At 42.0% G+C, this 21,742-nt stretch overlaps 1 protein-coding gene across 1 annotated transcript in view; it reads left to right on the top strand.

Annotated features, from left to right (window-relative positions):
• Rheb (Ras homolog, mTORC1 binding) overlaps positions 1-21,742 on the top strand; it is a 47,914-nt gene that overhangs the window by 22,219 nt on the left and 3,953 nt on the right. Inside the window, exons 2-4 of the mRNA XM_028879523.1 lie at positions 5,322-5,393; positions 9,920-9,987; positions 15,465-15,547. Of these exons, the coding sequence (XP_028735356.1) occupies positions 5,322-5,393; positions 9,920-9,987; positions 15,465-15,547 (223 nt within the window). The remainder of the gene's footprint in view (positions 1-5,321; positions 5,394-9,919; positions 9,988-15,464; positions 15,548-21,742) is intronic.

Raw genomic sequence — 21,742 nt, 5'->3', positions numbered from 1 at the left:
GTGCAACAAGAATTGTATTTTTTAAATTGAGTGTCTCTTCACACTGGTCAAGATGCAGAGAAATGAGTTCTTAGAGTGTTCAGCCATAAATGGGATATCTGTATCACACTGTCCCACAAGGCTCAAGGAACATCTGAAGGAGAGGGCAGAAAGATTTAAGAGCCAGAGGTCAGAGAGGACTGGTATAAAACTGTCTCTAGACAGATAGGACCTCTGCACTCATGAACTCAGCAACTGTGGTTGCCCAAACAAGACCTGGACAAGATCAAGCCGGTCAGCATTCTATCATGAAACACACAAACCCCCACCCCTAGCCCAGGAGCTCTAGGGGAGGGAGAGTCAGACTTTTTTTTTTTTTTTAAATTAAATGAATGTTGTCCTAAGTAGGTTGACTGTGCTACTGTGAATAGCCTCATACCCATGCATATATGGGCAGCACTAATTGGACTCATGTTTTTGTTTCTTTTTTTGGGGGGGGGCGGAGTTTAATCGAGTTTTTTGGGTTTGTTTTTTTCTTTTTAGTTTTTCAAGACAGGGTTTCTCTGTGTTGCTTTGTGCCTTTCCTGGAACTCACAGAGATCCACCTGCCTCTGCCTCCGAGTGCTGGGATCAAAAGTATGCACCACCACTACCCAGCTTGAACATAGAGTTTTAGTGTTTGTGTTCTTTTTGGGTTTGTTTGTTTGTTTGTTTGTTTGTTTTTCTCGAGACAGGGTTTCTCTGTGTAGCTTTGTATCCTGTTCTGGATCTCGCTTTGTAGACCAGGCTGGACTTGAACTCACAAAGATTCACCTGGCTCTGCCTCCCGAGTGCTGGGATTAAAGGCGTGAGCCACCACTGCCCCCTTTTTTTTTAAAGGATGTGAGAGGAGAATGAAGAGAACCTAGGAGGAGTTAGAAGGTGGGAGGAGGTGAATACGATTGGAATACATTGTGTACATGTAGAAACCCTCGACGAGTAAATTTAAGATGTATGTAACTTTATATAGAATAAGATTTATTTCTTTAATCTATACAGTGTTGTGCCTGCATATATGCCTGCAGGCCAGAAGAGGGCACCAGATCTCATTACAGATGGTTGTGAGCCACCATGTGGGTGCTGGGAATTGAACTCAGGACCTCTGGAAGAGCAGCCAGTGCTCTTAACCTCTGAGCCATCTCCAGCCGTGTGTGTGTGTGTGTGTGTGTGTGTGTGTGTGTGTGTGTGTGTGTGTGTGTGTGTATGTATGTATGTATGTATGTATGTATGTATGTATGTATGTATACACATATACATATGTATTTTTTCTCTTATCTTTCTGTCTCCTCTCAGCCTCTAGAATGCTGATTACAGGTGTGGATAACCACAACTGACTTTCTTCCACTATTTTTAATCTAGACTTATATCTAAAATTGCAACAAAAAAACTTTTTAAATCTCCTTTTGTTTTTAATTTGTAATTCCTTTTTTTGTTTGTTTGTTTTGTTTTTGTTTTTTTGAAACAGGTTTTTCTGTGTATGCCTGGCTGTCCTGGTACTCGCTCTGTAGATCAGACTGGCCTCAGACTCAGATCCGCCTGCCTCTGCCTCGCAAAAAGGCTGGGATTAAAGGTGTGCGCTACAGCTGCCTGGCTAATTTGTAATTCTTGACCATTTAACTTTAAAGAGAAAGCAGTGTCCTCTGCTTCTTTCCTTCTTTCCGTTTGTTGTGAAGCACATAGACTGCCCTCGTCCTGTCTTCTAAAAGGCCCGAGAGCACCCTTGAGAGGCTCCTGAGAAAGGGTCTGGAGCAGGAGGAGTGGCTCAGAAGGTAGAGACACTTTCCTGCCAAGCTTGACAAGCTGGTTCCATTCCTGGGACCCACACGGTGGAAGGAGAGAACCAGCTGCCCCAGGTTGTCCTCTGACCTCCACACAAGCCCTGCCGTGTGCATTCCTGCACTTGAGTACATGTGTGCACACGCACACACAAATAAATGTACATTTAATTTTTTTACACAACCTTTTCCTCTTCATTCTTTCTAATTCAACTTCTCTGACTCTTAAGTAGTTATGTTAGATGTAGATGTACATGAGTAAGAATTTATTATTCCCCCTTGGGGGGAAGGCTGAAGCAATGGCTTTGTGCTTGAAAGCACTAATTGCTCTTCCAGAGGAAGAAATTGATTGCCAGTGCCCACATGGCAGCTCAGCAACCATCTGTAACTCCAGTTCCAGAGGACCCAACTTCCTCTTCTGACCTGCAGTCAGAGATAGGCGTGCAGACAAAACATTCCTACATAAAAGAATGAAATTAATTTTTAAATAACTTTTTTATTGATTCTTTGTGGGCTTTACATCATGCATCTTGATCCTACTCTTCTCCCCATCCCTTTGCATTTCCACTCTGCCCTTGAAACCTCCCCCCAAAGACAAAACAAAATGAAATTTAAAAGAAAAGAAAAATCTCATTGTAGAAGCTGTAGTGTGACACAGTGAGTCACACAGTACACCCTTTGGTCCACACATCTTTACTTGCAAGTGTGTTCATTGCGATGAGTCAGTGGTCTGGTTCAAGGCCTCTGGCTTCTGCTACACTGTCGACACTGGGCCCTCCCTGGGGCTCCTCTTGGATATCCTGTCCTTGTCCTGTGTCATGGAGATCCTGCAGCTTTGACACTGCAGGATTGGCCCTTTCACCTACTCCAGCAGGTCATAGATGGGGTGGATGTTGGGGTGGGTCAACTCATAGCTCTGGTTCTCGGCCTAGAAATTAATTTTTTGGAAAAGAAATTTTTTCTAATTTCTCAGTTTTGCTTACATAAGGGTTTTTCCCCCTTGCTGTCTTTGTTACTTAAAATAGTAGCTAAATTTTTTCCTTAGATTCTTCTTTATTGATAGCATGTCTAACTTGGTCTTATTTAGACACAGTCCACTTACCTTTGTAGTTCCTGAACTACTATTGTATCATGAACAGGCCCATGAATAGTAACAATAAATGCTAATGAAATTGTAAATTGTCTGAATGGAAGAGATGAGGACTGAGCTTTGATTCATTCATTTAGGAATGAATGTCTGCTGTATATCAGGCCAGCCTCAGTACTGACTGATTCAGTCATTGTTCCAGTGGTGAGAAGAGATGACAAATAGCCACAGGACTGTTAGGGAACAGGTGCCACCTTAGGTAGGGTGGTTTGAGGGATGGCTTCCCTGCAGAACTGACATTTATGCTCACAACAGACTGACAAGAATGAGTCATACACTTAGAAATCTGAGAGTGGTGATGGCTAGAAGAAAAAGGTCAAGGCAGCAGGAGCTTGGCAGAAACAAAACAGTGCTGACTGGACCTGAGAAGTGGACTTGGTTGGCAGGTCTGGTTCTGTGGGCCATGGTGGAGTTGGGAGTTGATGCTGATGGCCTTAAGGACTGAGCTGCTGGTGAGGAGTCAATGAGTGCCAGTGGGTGCTATTTCTTACGATTCATTTCCATTTTATGGCTCCTTCCTTGTGAAGTCATTCCTCAGCCTGGGAACTGTGCCACTCTGAGTTAGATTCGGGGGAGCACAAGCTCCACCCTGTCTGCAGTATAGGGCAGAGTTGAGATACCTCCTGAAGCTGGAGTTAAACCTAGCAAGCCTATAGAGCATGTGCAGGATGTTCTGGAACATGAAAGAGAGTTTGGCAGTGACATGAACAAGCCCACACACAGTTGATTGTTGTCTCCACCAGTTATGGTCCCTGTTCTAAAGTGTTCCAGGAGGCATGAAGGAAGCACAGAGAGGAGGAGGAAGAAGGTCGGGTCCTCGGTCTTGATGCGTTAGCATACAGGCTCTGTACTGGTGATCTTGGGAAATTCAAAATAGTATTTAGTTGGGTATCCCTAGACCTGCTTCAACCATTGGTACAGGAATCTATGATGAGTATTTTAAATACAACGCTCCCCCCACCCCACCCCAGAATACTCTTTAAAAGCTGATAACACTCTGGGCAGTGGTGGCATGCACCTTCAATCCCTGTACTCGGGAGGCAGAGCCAGGTAGATCTCTGTGAGTTTGAGGCCAGCCTTGTCTACAGAGTGGAGTTCCAGGACAGGCACCAAAACTACACAGAGAAACCCTGTCTCAAAACACCAAAAAAAAAAACCAAAAACAAAAAAGGATATGAAAATAGAAGGGGACAGAGAGGAAGGACCAGCAAGAGGTGGGGAGAGGACGAGAGTGGTGGGAGGTATGGGTGTAATCATGTACAGAGTTCCATGAGTGTTGTGACTCTGTACAGTTTTTGTACATGGTTTTTCAGTTAGTGTGCACGAGTAAAAATGTAATTGGAGGCTCTGGGGAGACCGCTCAGTTGGTGAAGTACTTTCCTTGCAGTTCAGTCCATAGCACCCACACTTTTGGGGTTTGGTTTGGTTTTTGTTTTGGTTTGGTTTTTTCTTTCAAGGCAGCTATGATGGCAAGCACTCGTGATCCCGGGCATAGAGAAGACTGGTAGAGCCTTGGAGAGCAGTCCAGCCAGTAAGAACACCTAGTCTATAGAAAGAGAGAAGATGGCAGCACTGAGGACAACATCCAAGGCTGTCCTTGGGCTTCTCCAGGCCATGTTCATGTACACATACACAAAAACCAAACTTGTTAATTACTGAAATGCAAGAAAAATTGACAGGAATTTCCCTTTCCCCTGCCCCCTTCCTGTTTTGTTTGTTCATTTAGTTCTTTATTTAGATTCACATTTTTAGATGTGTGAGTGTTACATGTATGTATATATGAATGTATGTATGTGCACCATCTGTATGCCTGGTGCCCACCTATAGAGGTCAGAAGATGGCGTCCAGTCCCCAGGATTGGACCTCCAGATAGCTATAAGCCACTAAGTGGGTGCTGGGACTCAGAACTGGGTCCTCTGGAAAAGCAGCCAGTGCTCTTTAACACTGAGCCATCTCTCCAACCCCTGTTCCTTTGTTTTAAAGAATTTCCCTTAACTATCCTATGTGCTTGTTTTAAGTAAAACTCGTGAATATCCAAAAAATGTTCACATTATTATAATTTAATTGATTAGTCTCATAAGGCAAATTAATTAAATATATTTCACCTTTGAAATTGCTCTGATTGGTGTTAAATCTGATCCTTCAGTTTATTCATGTTAGAGTGGCTTTTTTAATTTTATTTTTTATTACATGTATGGGAAGGAAGAGGAGTTACAGGCAGTTGTGAGCTACTCAACATGTGTAGTGAGACTCAAACTCAGTTTCTGTTCACATGGCTCTTAATCACTGAGCCATCCCTCTAGTCCTAGAGTGGCTTTTTTGTGAAACAGTTACCTTTATCCCTATATGCAATAATTCTAAACTGTTGTTCTCTTTTACAGGGAAGTCCTCATTGACAATTCAGTTTGTTGAAGGCCAGTTTGTTGACTCCTACGATCCAACCATAGAAAACAGTGAGTATTGTTTTCAGATACTTATGAACTGAGAAAACATTATACTATTTGTATAGTCTTAAAGGTTTGGGTTGCAGTGGGTAATGTGTTAAATTTATATTTCTCCAATGGGAAGTTAAAGAACTTCCAGAGACTTTACTCAGGGTACCCTGAATTCTTTTTTATTCAGTTCTTATGTCCTCTGACATGTAGAAAGTTATATCTCAATCAGTAGGAATCGGGTCCTGTACTGGAACTTTCATACAGAGTCAGCTTCAAGAAAAAGGACTTGAGAGCAGTTTTATTTTTATCCCCACCCCCTCCATTCAGTGGGAGACTTTTGTATAGATGTCAAGTTTGAAAAGAATGAAAACACTCCAAAGCCTTGTACCTTGAAGAGTACCCTGCTCTCTGAGTCCTGAAGATTTGAAAGAGGCTGCTGGGAAACATGCTATTCTGGGATCACAGCAGGTGCTGCAGCATTGGAAAGTTGTCTCTAAGTCTGTTGCATTTCATATCACATGCAGGAAAGGGTACACACAGCCAGAACCAGCCACAGCCTTTACTTCATTGGCTTTGAGATTCATAAAGATGCTCGCTTGGAAGCTGGGTGGTGGTGGCGGCATACTCCTTTAATCCCAGCACTTGGGAGGCAGAGATAGGTGGATCTCTGTGAGTTCGAGGCCAGCCTAGGATATAGAGTGAGATCCAGGACAGCCAGAACTGTTACACAGAGAAACCCTGTCTGGGGGGGGAGGGGGATAGATGCTTGCTTGGGGTCTGTGCTGGTCATCAGTGCATCCAGAGAAGCTCAGGCTGTTCTTTTTCACTGTTAGAGCCCCTGGTAGACTCTGGAGCCAACATGTCAAGCACTTGAGACCAGACTTGCCACCAGAAGTATACAGATTTAAACGAGAGTATAGTGTTGGCATGTTAGGTGAAGCAGATTTAATGGCTAGGTTCATATGATTTGGGGTGTTGGCCTTCACCTCCTGAGCTTGCAGTAGAAACACTGAGGCACCTTGACTCTCAGTAAGACTGAGAGTCTATAGGCCAGAAGGGCTTAATGTGGAAAGAGTATGAATTTAAAGTTCCAGCATCTGGAAATGTGGGAGTTTGGATGGGTTTTCGGGATGGTGGGTGTTAATTGGGGAGGAGAGAAAGAGAGTGTGTGTGTGTTGTGATGGGTCTCACAGTGTTTGTTGCCTGGGTTCCAAGTTAATCTCTACCTCCTAGCTAATTGCATACTACATGTGATCCTTCTGAGCAGTTAGGAATGCTGGCACATGGCTATCACTCCCCGCTTGATTAGTTTAAGAGTATCACTGTCACACTTGATTGTGCCTTTGTGTTTTTCCTGTTTGGGTGTTCAGCAGTAAAGACATCATCATAAAGATAAATTCAGTGTTTATTTAGTAAAGTCTGCAAGCAGGAGCAGAAATGTTTATCAAATCTAATACCCCTTGAGAGTTCATGGGACATATTTTGTCGTCGGGTTCTATTAATATACCTTCATATTCTTAACAGAGTAAAAACCTTTATTCCATTCCTTCACTGTTTGGTGGTAAGAAAGCATTGTTTGGTGACTTGAAAAAGCGGAAAGGTTCTAGGTCAGTCAGAGCTACATATTGAGACTTGGTCTGGGGGGGAAGATCTGGAAATAATCTAGTAATTATTTTATACTTACCTTTATCATACAGACTAGGTTATTATTAGTAAATATTCAGCAGTGGCACATTCTATGACATATCGCTAATAAAAGAAAAAGTTCTGGGACTCTGTCGTTTCCAATAGTTAGGGTAATAGAATAATTCAACAAAACTGTTTTCTTGTTTTAGAGAACAGACCAGAAGTAATACTTGTACAGATACAGTTTCTTATCTCTTCTGTAGTGTTAACCTAACAACCTGATGTGTACTAAAGCAAGTAAGAACAGGAGCGGTTTATAACCTGTGCCATCTCAGAATCAGTTGGCACTCTTTGGTTTTGTGTTTTTTTTTTTTTTTTTTTTTTTTTTTTTTTTGGTTTTTTTTTTTTTTTTTTTTTTTTTTTTTGGTTTTTTGAGTCAGGATTTCTCTGTGTAGCTTTGTGCCTTTCCTGGAACTCGCTTTGGAGACCAGGCTGGCCTCGAACTCACAGAGATCCACCTGGCTCTGCCTCCCGAGTGCTGGGATTAAAGGCGTGCGCCACCACCGCCCAGCTAGTTGGCACTCTTATTTGTGGTTTGGATTGGTTGGTTGGTTGGTTGGTTGGTTGGTTGGTTGGTTGGTTGGGACAGGATTTCTGTGTGTAACAGCCCTAGCTGTCCTAGAACTTGTTTTGTAGACCAGGCTAGCCTGAAACCCACAGAGATCTGCCTGCCTCTGCCTCCCAAGTGCTGGGATTAAAGGCGTGCGCCTGGCTGTTGTTAAGAATTCCGATGAAGAGTCTCATAGCCAAGCATGGATTGCTGATAGATCTCTGTGGGTATGAATTAAGGATGGTTAACATATCTTAGTAACACTGTCTTACTTTGCAAATGCCAAAAGTTTAGAAACATTGCTTTTGTTACCATGAGACTTCACTAGTAAATAACTATAGCCTACTTTCAGGCTTTACCTAGTGTGCTTGCTTATATCTTTGTGGGGAGAGGGCCAGGGGTGTGTGAGACAGTCTAGCTGTGTAACAGCCTTGCTGGTCTGGAACGCTTGCTCCTCTTGCCTCTGTTTTCGGAGTTCTTGGACAGGTGGGTGCCACCACGCACAGCTTCCTTGTGTTCAGTTTTACTTGTTATTCACAACATCGCTAACATATTTTAGACTGACTGCCTTCATGGTTTTGATAAATCCTTTTATGATTTCATACATGTGTAAAATGTATTGGTCATTTTCATCTCCATTATCCTCTCCCCTCCCCCTTGATTTCTTTGGTTGGTTTGTTTTGATTTTTGCTTAATATAATTTCTGCCTGGTGCCATTTTCGTAGACACAATACCAGGTTCTGTGGTAGTTGCACAAGTCTCTCTTCTTCACTGAGACATCAGTTCAGGGTCAGAGACTCGGAGCATCCAGGGCATGTGGGACAGGGCTGCTGGTACAGCAGTACCCCGGAGGTAGTGCAAATAAATGAGCTTTTGTTTCAGTAATCTAGTCAAAACAGTTGTGTCATACCTTGTAACAACTACAGCTGTTTAGTTCTGAGTAAGTGTAGCTGTTTTTCTACTCACCAGCGTTTCTTGCATAATTTTCCTCAAGCCTGGAAACATGACTTTTTAATTCTAGCTGAATGGTTTCTCACAGGTATATATCACTGCCTCCTGGCTGACAGTGATTGAAAGCTCCTGCAATGCTAAGTGACCTCAAGTCAGAGGTCAGAGTAGAACTCTTACAGAATAAGTGAATTATTGTTGTTGTTTTGAGACAGAATCTTACTGAGTTGCCCTGGAATTTGTTATGTAGACCAGGCTGATCTCTAATCTGCCTGCCTGCCTCCCTCCCAAACTCTGGGATTTTTAAACATATGTGGCACTACACCCAGCTTTCAGTGAATTTATATTGGATATTTTCCAAGTTTAATTATTCTTGTTCACTTTTCATCTGATTTACCTATTTACCTTGCTGTGACCATTTCCAGAAAAGGGTCAAGGATAATGTACAGTCTGTGAACTTGCCCATCAGCCCTGCTTGCAGTTAGGAGAGGGTAACACAGATTCCCTCCCTCAAGTGCTTATGTTTCCATGGAATCCCCTGCCTTTCTCTTTGTCACTTAGTTTTCTGAATCATTTCCATTTTGTCTCTTGCTTTTCCTTTCGGTTGTGAGACATGCTGGGGCCTCTTTCTGCTGTGGAAAGGATAGTTTCTGCTGCTGAACCTGTATTGTATGGGCTATATTGTGGGGCTCCAGATGGTTACAGGCTAAGGTTTGTTGCTGTGGGTAGTCCTGTGTTTGGAAGCCTGTCCCCTTGAAATTCTGAACTGACTTTTCTTATCCTTACTGGGAAAAGTGACAAATTGCTTGGATCTTTAAGCTGGAAAAGAACGGTGGTTTCAGCCCAGAACATCTGTTCCATTGCTACATTACCTGTCAGTAAATTGTTGGGGTTTTTTGTTTGTTTGTTTTTTAATGTACTAAAGCTTTTTAGCACTTCAATTAATGCTAGTTCTTTGTGCTCTGACACCAGACTCCCTACGAATTAATGGAAGATTTTTGTGGTTTTGGTTCATTCTAGACTTGAGGTTTTTACATAGTGTATTTCACTCGTTCCTAAGAGGAAGTGCTCTCTACCGAATAGTCAGATTGTTTTTATAGAGTATGAATTATTGCTGACTGCATTTCCTCTGGAAAGGATTCAAGGCTTCCCTGAGCTTGATTTTCATCAGCAATTCCTAGCAGGCTAATGGAGGAAGGAGACAGTCTGTACAGTTCAGAGCTTGTTCATTTTCCATTAATGGGAACTTCTGGTAAGATTATTAGGGACTCAGTTTGATCAGTTGTCATTCATTGTTCAAATTTGTAAGTAATTCAGAGTTAATGTATGTAAACTAGTATTTTATTCTCCTTCTTTGTAGCTTTCACGAAGTTGATCACAGTCAATGGGCAAGAGTATCATCTCCAGCTTGTAGACACAGCGGGGCAGGTAAGTGACTCAGGACCCCTGCAGCAGCAGCCCAGGCTTTGTAAGACCTCAGGGCACATTTCTGAGGAATTGTTTCTATATCAGAACTGTTTTAACTATATTGTCAGCAGAGTGAGGGTTGATACTACAGAATAGTGGGATTGTTTTTTTTTTGTTTTTTTTTTAACTTTAATTCTGCATTAAAGAATCATCACTTCCCTCCCTCTGGCCTTCCGTATGTATATTTTTCTACATTAAGAGAAAAATCAAATATTTTTCAGGGAACTGATGAGAGAAGTAAAGCTTACTTCCTCTTATGAGGCCTTGAGCCAGGACACTCCAGATTGGTTAGATTGTGTGGTGGTCAGATTTAACTGTTGATTTGATTTGATGAGTAGTTACCAAAAACCAATTCTTCCATTTCCCCCTGCACAGAAAAAAAGGATACTCAGGTTAATCAGTGCAGCACTGATGTATGGAATGCATTGCTAGGGGTACTGACTGGGGACAAAGGAGAAAGCAGAGTACTCCAGGAAACAGAAAAGTCCTTTGACAACTTAGCTGCCTCGTTTCCATGGCACCCAGTTCTGCCTTTCCTAGAAACCATTTTGTTAGACTGAATTTGTCCCTGCTCACTGGAGGGGGGCAGTATAAAGAGGCCGGGCTTTCAGCTCTGATGCTTCCTGCCCTTGCAGCGGAGTCACAGAGGGTCAGGCCAGTGGGCGGGTGAGTGGGCTGACCTCTGCAGTGTTGAATGGAGGCATTTTATTGGACCTCGGCATATTGAAATGGACCTAAAATAATGGGACACATCCTGTGCTTAGAAATGAATTCCTTCTGCTTTGTTTTGAGGTAAGCATAGAAGGAGGGTGTGAAGCAGGAAATAGCTGAACTAAGTGCTGTTAGTACTGGAGAAACCTAGAGTTTCTGTTCTGGAAGCAAATAAACTCTGAATGTGTGTGACTCTGAGCTTCTAGAGAGCACTATGGCATGCCCTTTCCTACCCCACCCGTGCACCCAGAGCCTGTGGTGGAGCATGTGTCAGAAACTAGCAGTTCTATTCCCACAGACCCATTCTAGTCTTTGAAAGAATGTGCAGTTATTAAAACAAGAGATGGGGCTGGAGAGATGGCTCAGAGGTTAAGAGCACTGACTGCTCTTCCAGAGGTCATGAGTTCAATTCCCAGCAACCACATGGTGACTCACAACCATCTGTAATGAGATCTGGTGCCCTCTTCTGGCCTGCAGGCATGCAGGCAGGCAGAACACTGTATACATAATAAATAAATCTTTTAGAAAAAAAAAAAAAACAAGAGATGGTAACAGCCCCTGGCAATCAATGGCTTAGACAATATAACTCTCTTAGAACTAGTAGGGGAGATCCCTGAGTAGGGATTGGGTCCAATTTGAGGGGCTTCTCTCTGTCCCTCAGGTTGTATAGACACTTTATTCCCTGAATGAAGACACATTTGGTGTGAGGGAGACAGCCACTGATGTTGCTGTAAACCAGCTTTAAACTTAGGGTCCTGGGCAAAGATGTTTAGAGTGAGACTCTGACATTACCTGGACCTCAGATTTGCTCTTGTATCTTTGGAATCTTTTTTAAGCCACTGGACAGTGGGGGCTAAATGTGTTGCCCCACTAAGGAGCTTTGAGTCAGGTGGAGCATGTAGCACACACCTTTAATCCTAACACTCAAGAGACAGAGGCAGATGTGAGTTTGAGGCCAGCCTGGTCTACAAAAAAGGCTTTGAGTCCTGGTTGATTTTAGTTATTCAGTGACCCGAAGACAAAAGATGAGTTTTGCTATGCTTACTGCTTTCCTGGTATCAGCCTGCACAGGATGGTTAGATTGAGGTTTCTGTAGCTTGATATTCCCTCAGACCAAAGGGTGCTTTGCTATAACTCAATTGATAGGGACAGTTAAGCAGGGCTGGGGAGAAATGTCATCCTGTGGTTTTCTGAATCAACACAGGTGCATTCTTCTGAGGAACTGCTTTGCTTTAAACATGACTGACAGTTGGTCATCAGACAGTCTTAAGTGATTTTAATGGTCTGATAATGCAGGTAATAAAACTAACTGACAGGATCCTCGCATAGGGATGGATGTGTGTTATGTAGTTCAGAGCAGTACTTTGTCAGTACTGTCGTTCTGGATAATTGTTCTCACCTTTGCTAATATCAATAGTCTTAAAGGTTACATTCAATGTGCAGTTCACAGCAGTGAAACGTGGCATCTCCAGCTGAGTTGGTCTGCCCTAACTCCATAGAAAACGTAGAGAATGAATCTCCTGCCTCTGGCTTCAGGATGTTCAGTTCTGAGGGTGAGGCTGTTAGTAAATAGTAAGGAATGATGTTAAAAAGACATGTTCTTTTTATTTTTTTGTACTTTATTTTTTTATTTTATGTGTCTGGATGTTTTGCCTACTTGAATGTCTATGCACCACATGCATGCAGTACACACAGAGGCCAGAAGAGGGCATGAAACTGGGATTTCAGACAGTTGTGAGCTGTCAAGTACGTGCTGAGAATTGAACCCGGGTCTTCTGGAAGAGCAAGCAGTGCTCTTAATCACAGCCATCTCTCCAGCCTCCCAAAATCATCTGTAGCCAGGCCCACTAGTATGCAATTGTATTCTCAGCTGCTTGAGAAGCTGAGGCAGGATCACTAGAGTTAAGGAGCAGCCTGAACAATATAACAAGTTTACACAGTAGTCTTCATATTTTAGGGAAAAAATGCATACCATAAATATTCATAATAAATAGCAAGTACTTTTTACTTTGTAATTTATATCACTACAAACATGTCCATGTATCAATAACAAGAATACACTCTGAAAAGTAGAGCTTTGGGAGATCTCACCATTGTTGTCAAGATTATGTAGTGGGGGCTAGAGAGAAATGTGGCTAGAGAGATGTAGTACTTAAGAGCACTTGCTACTCTTCAGATGATCTGAGTTTTATGGCCACATTGGATGGTTCACAACTGCCTGTAACACTAGTTGCAGGGGATCTGACACCTTCCTCTGGTCTCTGCAGGTACCTGCAAACAAGTGATGCATTTAAACTCATACAGGCATACAAGCATATACACAAATAATAAATCAGTGTTTTTAATTTTATTTTTAAGAATTATGTGTTATATCTAGCAGGACATAGTACATACCACATCTGTAATCCCAACACTCTGGAGGCTGAAGCAGGACAGTGAAACTGGCCTCTAAATGAAATAAAGTGCAGATGTTACACATAATTGTGCTATACTTTCATACCACTAGAAATACAGTCTTCTAAAACTTCCAGCACTACTACAGATAGAATGTAGTGCATTGTGCTTCAACAGTAATATCACTAGGCAGTTGGGATTTTCCAGCTCAGTTATAATTGCTTTGTGGTTCATTGTTGACCAGAATGCCATTATAGTACATTTGCACACTACATGACCATCTGTGTGGCTTAATTGTCCAGCTGAGGAGAATAATGAATGTGATTAATATAACTTGCTTAGTTTAAGTTTGCACAAAATATTTGGTTTGGTCTAATTTTGAGATGAGAAGTTTTAGTAAATCTGAACTATAGGCCATGCCTGACAAGCCTATAATCCTGGTCCTAAAGAAATGGAGGCTGCAAGATTAGGAGTTCAAATTAAACCTTGGCTAAATAGCAGATTTGAGACCAAACCTGGGCTACATTGAGACCCTGTCTCAAAACAAAGATTGCGAGCTATAGAAAAGTGTATTTAAAAACCTAGAGTAGCTGGGCTATGGTGATGCATGCCTTTAATCCCAGCACTTGGAAGGCAGAGGCAGGCAGTTCTCTGAGTTAGAGGCCAGCCTGATCTATAGAGCAAGTTCCAGGACAGCCAGGGACACACAAAGAAACCCTGTCTTGAAAAAACAAAACAAACAAACAAACAAAAATCCAAAAACCTAGAATAGATTCATTTGACAGTTTTATGCCATAACTAAATTTACCATTAAAAATTGTGTTTTGCTGAGTGGTGGTGGCAGGCATACTTTTAATCTCAGGGTTTGGGAGGCAGAGGCAGGCAGATCTCTGTGAGATCGAGGCTATCCTGTTCTAAAGAACAAGTTCCAGGATGGCCAGGACTACACAGAGAAACCCTATTTTTAATTTTTTTAAAGTGCATTAATAATATTTATAGTTGCTGGGCGGTGGTGGCACACGCCTTTAATCCCAGCACTTGGGAGAAAGAGACAGGTGGATCTCTATGAGTTTGAGGCCAGCTTCCTCTACAAAGTGAGTTCCAGGACAGCCAGGACTGTTAGAGAAAGCCTGTCTCAAAAAACATTTATATTTCACCAACAAGGTAAATAGTAAAACTTAATTAAGGCACAATACTGTATTATACCATTATTATGATATACGATGGATATGCAAGTACAGTATTTACCAAAAGTGATAGATCTCCATTATGGAGGTTATTCCATAAACACATAGCTCCTGGTGATCACATGATAGGCAGCTATTAGCTATATCATAATTATTGATCTATGACGTTGTTGTCAATATTGCTTCTACAGCAGCCCTGCGTTGAATGTGCCAATTGTGGTAGCTGATGACTATTATATACGGAAGGAAATCTTGTGTGAGTGTCAGTGTGTGGATGTTAGTAGAGTATGTATGTAAAGGCCAGAGGTTGGTGTTGTGTGTCTTCCTCAATTGCTGTTGACTTTGTCTTTTTAGGCAAGGTCTCTTATTGAACCTCACACTCGAGGATTTGGCTCAACAAACTGGCCAATGAGCCAGTGATCTGCATGTCTCCACACACAGGCTGGCACTGGGGTTACAGGTGTACTCTACTGCACTGGCTTTTATGTAGGTGCTGGGGATCCCAACTCAGTTCCTCATGCTTTGCAAGGCAGGCGCTTTCCTAGCCAAGCCATTTTATCTTTAAATCTTTGATTCCTATATAGAGTAGGAATTTTTGCTGAAGTACAATTAAGAGATCCAACTTAATCCAAAGAAGACTCTGTACTTGTGTTTGCACATTTTGTGTTACTTTTTATCCTTGCTGATTGAAGGGCACTCTTACTGTGTACATAATTCCCATACATAATTGCATCTTTTTACATTTTTCCTGTCTGTTCATTCATCCATAAGCCAGTATGATTTAGCTAATTACTGTAGCTTTATGTGTTCATTCACATGCCTGCAGGATTGTTCCTTCCTCAAAAAAATTCACTTTGTATTAATCTGTTCAAATGTTAACTTAGCATTAATTATTGACTGTCCCATGGTCCTGCATATTTTCTTAAAATCATGACACAAGTCTTTTGGGACCATTGAAGATTTTCTTTATGAATCAAACACACTTTTTTTTTTTTGAAGACAAGGTCTTCTTATATAGGTCTGGCTGGCATATAGAACTTTGTTTTCTTTGATTTAATCTCTTTAAGCAATACATGAAAAACTTGTAAAGATTGTTTACTCTGCTCTATGAAGACTACTCAAATGTAATTTAATTTTTTTCCACAGGATGAATATTCCATTTTTCCTCAGACATACTCCATAGATATTAATGGTTATATTCTTGTGTATTCTGTTACATCAATCAAAAGGTAAGACTCTAGCTGCTTGCTTGAGTTTATTTACTATGCATAGACCCTTTTAAAGGATTATACTAGAATTAATAGTAACAGAATTGGTTATTACACTAACTGTGATTTCTCTTGTGAAGCAGTCAGATTATTATAGGGAGTAGAATCCTCAGTAAATTCCGTTACACTGATAGAATAAACTTAGTTTACTTACCTGAGAGTGCCTTGGAGGTAACTTTGTGAACTGAGCTTTTCTGCTATTTGAATGGGAAATAGTGAACTTAACTGGTTTATATTTTGTGTATTTTGCTGTATTAATATGGAATTGACTGACCAATACAAATTAGGGACTTGAGTCTGTTGGACTACTTTGTCCTGTGGATTTATGAAGCAAGACTTTTGGAGTAATAGGGTTTTACTGACTAAAAATGCATTCACTGTTAGTGAGAATTGGTTTTGGTTTCTTCAGCCACACATTTGTTACCAGGGATGGCATCCATTGTCACAAAAGGAGTGGTCTGTTGTCATAGACAAAACAGGTGTGGCTGAGTGTGTGAGGAGAACTATGACAGTGGAGACAGTTACCTTTGAAGACTTCACGGAATACCAGTATCAGAAGAAAGTTAGTGGGAGCTGGCATCTGTTCAGTGTGTGAAATAGCAGTTTGTCATACTGTCTGCCCTTTTAGTGATGTTTTACTGATGCTGGAGAGATGGCTCTCTGTTGATAAAGTATTTTTTTAACTGTCCCAGGTGTGAGGATCTGAGTTTTGATCCACAGCAGCCATGTAAAAATCAGGCATGTTGCCATGTGTCTGTAATCTCAACACTGGGGCTTGATAGCCAGCTGGTTTAGCCAGTCAGCATGCTCCAGGTTTCATATGACTCTGTCTCAAAAAATCAATTAGAGAAGATTAAGGAAGGCACCTGAGGTCAACCATACTGCATACATACCCATGAACACATAAAGTAATTTTTAAAATCCACCACTAACTTATCATGAGTTACCCTTCTTCAGATGTTTCATTTCTCACCTTCCCTAGAAAGAAATTAAGCATTAAACACCAGCCCAGGGTTGCATTGGCTGTGTGTAACACTGATTCATGCCTGAGTCTTCCACTCTGAAGTCCAGGCCAGCTGTCCAGTAAACGTTGACTGCAGTGATGGAATTGTTCCATATCCCTGCTTCATGTGGCTACTAAAATGAGCTCAAATTTAACAAAATTGAAAGTTCAGTCCCTTAGTTACCCTAGCTACATTTCAGTTGCTCAGTTAGCCTCACATGGCTGTCTTATGGGGCAGTGTCTAGGATCTTAACCCCTGCACACTCTTGCCAACAGAAATTAGTATATCCTCTTCCATGTGTGTGAGTGTGTCTGCATTTTTCTCTATGGCAGGAGAAACCAGGTACTGTGACACTTCTGTGAACAGACCCTTTGCTGCTGGTCCCCCACTTATACCCGAGTCAAAACAAACTTAGCCAGCTCCGTGTTCCTGAGAAACAATTGGAGAGATGTGCAAATAGCTCTGAGGATGCCCAAGAAGATACTGTTGACACTGCACTAATCTGGATGTTGGGTTTTGTTTTTTCTTTTTCTCTCTTTCACTGAATCACATCACATGCCCTACTTACTAATTTGGGACTTGATTTTTTGTTTTGTTTTTTGTTTTTCGAGATAGGGTTTCTCTGTGTGATACAGCCCTGGCAGTCCTGGAAATCTCTTTGTAGACCAGACTGGCCTTGGATTCAACAGAGATCTACTTGCCTCTTCTTCCTGAGTACTGGGATTAAAAGTGTGTGCCACTGTGCCCAGCTGATCTTTTTAATTTCCCAAGTTCTGTTTTTATTTTTTATAGTAATTACAAAAGTTTTTGAAAGTTTAGTTATATGGTTTTAGAATAACTTATTCTTAGCCCTCGACTGTTCAGTAGTGTATTTGTTTATTTGGTGCAGGATCCCACTGTGTCACCCTGATTGTCCTGAAACTCATCTATAGACTAGGCTGGCCTCAAACTCACATGCCTCTGCCTCTGGAGAGCTGAGATTAAAGATGAGCACTGTCACACCCAGCCAGGTAGGGTTTATTTTGCTTCACAGTTTAAGGGAATCCTCATCCAGTGGCAGCAGCAGCTTGTGGCAGTTGGTCCCATTATATCCAGTCAAGAACCGCAACAGTCAGTGCTGGTTCTCAGCTAGCATTTTCCTTTTATCAGGCTCTGCTGATGCCCACTATTAGATTGGTCTTCTCACATCAGTCATTCTAACCAAGGTCATCCCCTCGGGTGTGCCTAGGGCAGGCCTCCTAGGTGATTCCACAGTCAGTACTAGCCAGCACATTTGTATACTTGCACGGATTTTACCTGAAAAACACTATGATTTATAAATTAATTTTATATGATTGTTAGGAAATCAGTTACTTTACAATTGTTACCTTGTAGAATTAGTGTATTGGGGAGTCATTTCGGGGTGTTAGACAGTTTCTCTGTGTAGCCCTGGCTCTCCTGGAACTCAACTCTGTAGACCAGCTGGCCCTGAACTCAGAGATCTACCTCTGCCTCCCAGTTGTTGTGATTTTGAAAGGCGTTTGTCACAACACCCTGCTGAGAATTTTTTCCTAATGCATTTGTTGATTCCTTCTACTAATGTTTTTATTTTTTGTATCAGATGGATGGCATTTCAGTTAGAAACAGCATTTGACATTACATTTATTATTACCTTGAACTAATTTTAAAAATAAGGAAACTTGGGCTGGCAAGGTAGCTTAGTAGATACTTAGTAGTACTTGTTGTACAAGCTTGAGGGAACCGAGTTTGGTCCCATGAGCCCATGGTAGAAGAGAACCAACTCACAAAATTGTGCTGTGGCCTCCACACTTGTGCAGTGGCACATACACAATTTTATTTTAAAAAATAAAAATATGGAAACTTTTTAGTTTATAAAAATTATAAAAATATTAACTATTTGAGAAGACCATGGCTTCATGCAAAGCAAGAACAGAAAGTGTGCTGTGTTGTCTCTTTGTGGGTTCTGACCACCTTTCCCTTGTTGCACTAGAAAATGTGGTAATAATGATTTTTTTTAACTATTTTTGTTTGTTTTATTTGGTTTGCTTTGAGACTGGGTCTCAAGTGTCGAGGCTAGCTTAGAGCTCACTATGCAGCCGAGAATGCCCTTGAACTCCTGATCCTCCTACCTTCCAAGTGCTAGGATTATAGGCATGTGCCACTACACCCAGCTTGAACCGTTGCTTAATGAGTACCCTCAGTGACTCCAATGAGGAAGTAAAGGGGGAGGGGAAGTGTGTTAGAAATCTGTATACTGAATACACAAGATTTATGAATATCCAAGAGATATGTTAGTAAAACATTAATTATTTGGTGGTAGTGGTGGTTTTTCGAGACAGGGTTTCTCTGTGTAGGCTTGTCTGTCTTGGAACTCACTTTGTAGACCAAGCCTCAAAATCACAGAAATCCTCCTGCCTCTGCCTCTAGAGTGCTGAGATTAAAGGCTTGTGCCACCATACCTGACTTTAAAACTTTTATTTTTAAAAAAGCCAATTTATTGATCACACCTATAAGTTCTCAAAACATTTATTTATTTTTATTTTATATATGGGCGTTTTGCCTGTGTGTATGTCTGTGCCCCTCGTGTGTGCAATGGCCATAGAGTTCAGCAAGGGGTATCGGACCCTGGAACTGGAATTGCAGGCAGTTGTGAGCTGCTGTGTAGGTGCTGGGAAACCAGGTTTTCTACAGGAACAGCAAAATGCTCTAATGTGCTGAGCCATCTCTCCAGCCTCATCTTTTTGTTTTGTTTTGTTTTTTGTTTTTAAGACAGGATCTCACTCTGTAGGAAGCAGTTCTCCTGACTCTTCCCAAATGCTGGAATTACAGGCATGAACCATCCACCACATGGGTGGATATCTCTCTCTCTCTCTCTCTCTCTCTCTCTCTCTCTCTCTCTCTCTCTCTCTCTCTCTCTCTCGTTCTGTATTTACCTATAAATCGTAACCATTATTATTTTGTGAAGTAAAGCCAAAGTCTTACATCATTCCTTTGTATCATGAAGTTTGTAGGATTGGTTCTTGTCACAGCATAAAGCAGAGACCTTCTGTTCTCAGTTTCTAGAAATGGGAAAGATTACAGATCGGAGAGAGAATGGAAGCTGCGGGTTTTCACTTACTTCTTCTAACAACGTAGAACAGGTCACTTTGCACTGCTTTAGTAGACAGCCTCTCATCTAAAACAGTGCTTAATGGGGGCTGACATGGTGGCATGTGCTTGTAAACCCAGCACATGGGAGGCTGAGACAGGTAGGAGTTTGAGGCAAGGTTGGGCTGCTTGAGACTCTGACCATAAGACAGAGATTAAAGTTCGAGCTCCAGGACCTGAGGTGGAGGGAGAGAACTGACTTCCAAAGCTGTCTTCTGATCTACACACGCACCAAAAAAAATTACACAAAAACAATGTTGTTTGTTTTTCATGCAATAGAAGTCAAATTGTTTGAAGACAGTAATAGTTTATTTGCTTTTAATTGAAATTCTGTCTACTGCATGGCTATCTGCAGCATAACAAACTAGTTGAAAACGTAGAAGCTTAAAACAATATACAGATCTTAGATTCCTGGCTCGAGCATGGCCTAGCTAGGTCTTCTGCTGCTTCAGGCCTGTCAGGAGGACTGGCTAGGGAAAGGCGTTTCAGGCTTGTCACGTGGGTTTATTGTTGGGTGATGCTCGCTCTTTCTTTCTGGCTGGGAGCCATCCTATTTCTCTACTAATAACCTTCCCCATCAGGACGAGCACACAAAATGAATCAGAATCTGCAGCAAGATGGAAATAAAGACTGCTAGGCTCTAGCCTCCATGGTACCCAATCCCACTGTCTTGTTTGGGTTGTTGTAAAGCAATCACTGGGGCCAGCTCTCACCAGGTGCTAACAGGAGGGTGCAGTTACTAGAGAGGAAGCTGGTCCTGCTGGCTCCCACCCAGTCCCAGCCTTCTAACTGTTTCTCCTGTGACTAGCTACTATATCTCTTCATTCAGTGTAGGCAAATGCAGCAAAGCTGAGGGAACTGGATCCAAAGTGCAGCCTGTAGAAGTGGGGTGCCCTGTCCTATTGACGAGCTTCAATGGGGTGGGTAAAGTTTAATTTTTATCAGTAACAGTATGTATGATGTGTTCAGCAGCCTTTGTTCAAAGCTTGAGCTGTCTTGGAGTTTCTTATGTCCTTCCCTGACAATGGTACTGTGGTAGGAAAATGGGAAGAAGGGGATGAGAGCTGTGGGAGGAAGTCTGTGGATTTACGTAGGGAAGCAAGTCTAAGAAGAGCTGTTAAAGGTTGGAGAGCATACACTACTCTTGTAAATACAGTTCCCAGGACCCACACTGGGCAGCCCACAGTGGCCTGGAACTCCAGCCCCTGGAGCTCCAGTGCTCTGTTCTAGATGATGCAGACACACATAGACACATCAATAAACTTACAAATAAATCTAAAAGAAAGTGCCATAGAGTAAGGACTTGGAAATTAGTAAGGGAGCATGCGTTATTCAGGATCTCAAGGGAGAGGGCATTTTAGTGGGATGTTCTGGCAGTACTGGAGACCCAGCAGAGGGGATGAGGGAGAGCAGAAGGAAAGGAAGTCAGGTCAGGACTTGGGAGTCATCCAGGTAGACACCAGCCATGGGAAGAAGCACAGAGCTGGGCCATGGGACCACAGAGGGGAGTGGAAGACTGTCAGGTTCTGGGCAGCTTCAAAAGGAATGAATGCAGTGTGTGCTGGCTGATGCTCACACGGGGTTTCTGAGTGAGGGTGGGATGATGGCTCGTGTCCATTAGCCAATAGTCAGGTGTGAATGATCCCGCTGTGGAGATTTTAAGTTAGTCATTGTGACATGTTTGAAGATCATCGACACATCCATAGTAAAATCAAGGGTTGGTATCACTCAGTGAATGATGGTGCATAGAAAAGGAGGGGAAGGCAGGCTTGGTCACATGCCTTTAATCCCAGCACTGGGGAGGCAGGGGCAAACAGAACTGGCCAAGCCTGGTCTATGTAGCAAATCCCAAGCCAGCCAGGGCTATCCATCAAGACTGTCTCAGAAACAAGAAAGGAAAGGGAACACAGCTGATTCCTAGGGAATACTACCTTAGAAAAGTTCTCCAGATTTCCATTGAATGGATACAATTTGAGGATAAAGTCTGTGTTCTTGGGGTTTGTCA

The sequence above is a fragment of the Peromyscus leucopus genome, chromosome 3 (genome assembly GCF_004664715.2).
Source record: "Peromyscus leucopus breed LL Stock chromosome 3, UCI_PerLeu_2.1, whole genome shotgun sequence".
Lineage (NCBI taxonomy): Eukaryota > Metazoa > Chordata > Mammalia > Rodentia > Cricetidae > Peromyscus > Peromyscus leucopus.
This window is presented reverse-complemented; position numbering and strand designations above follow the sequence as displayed.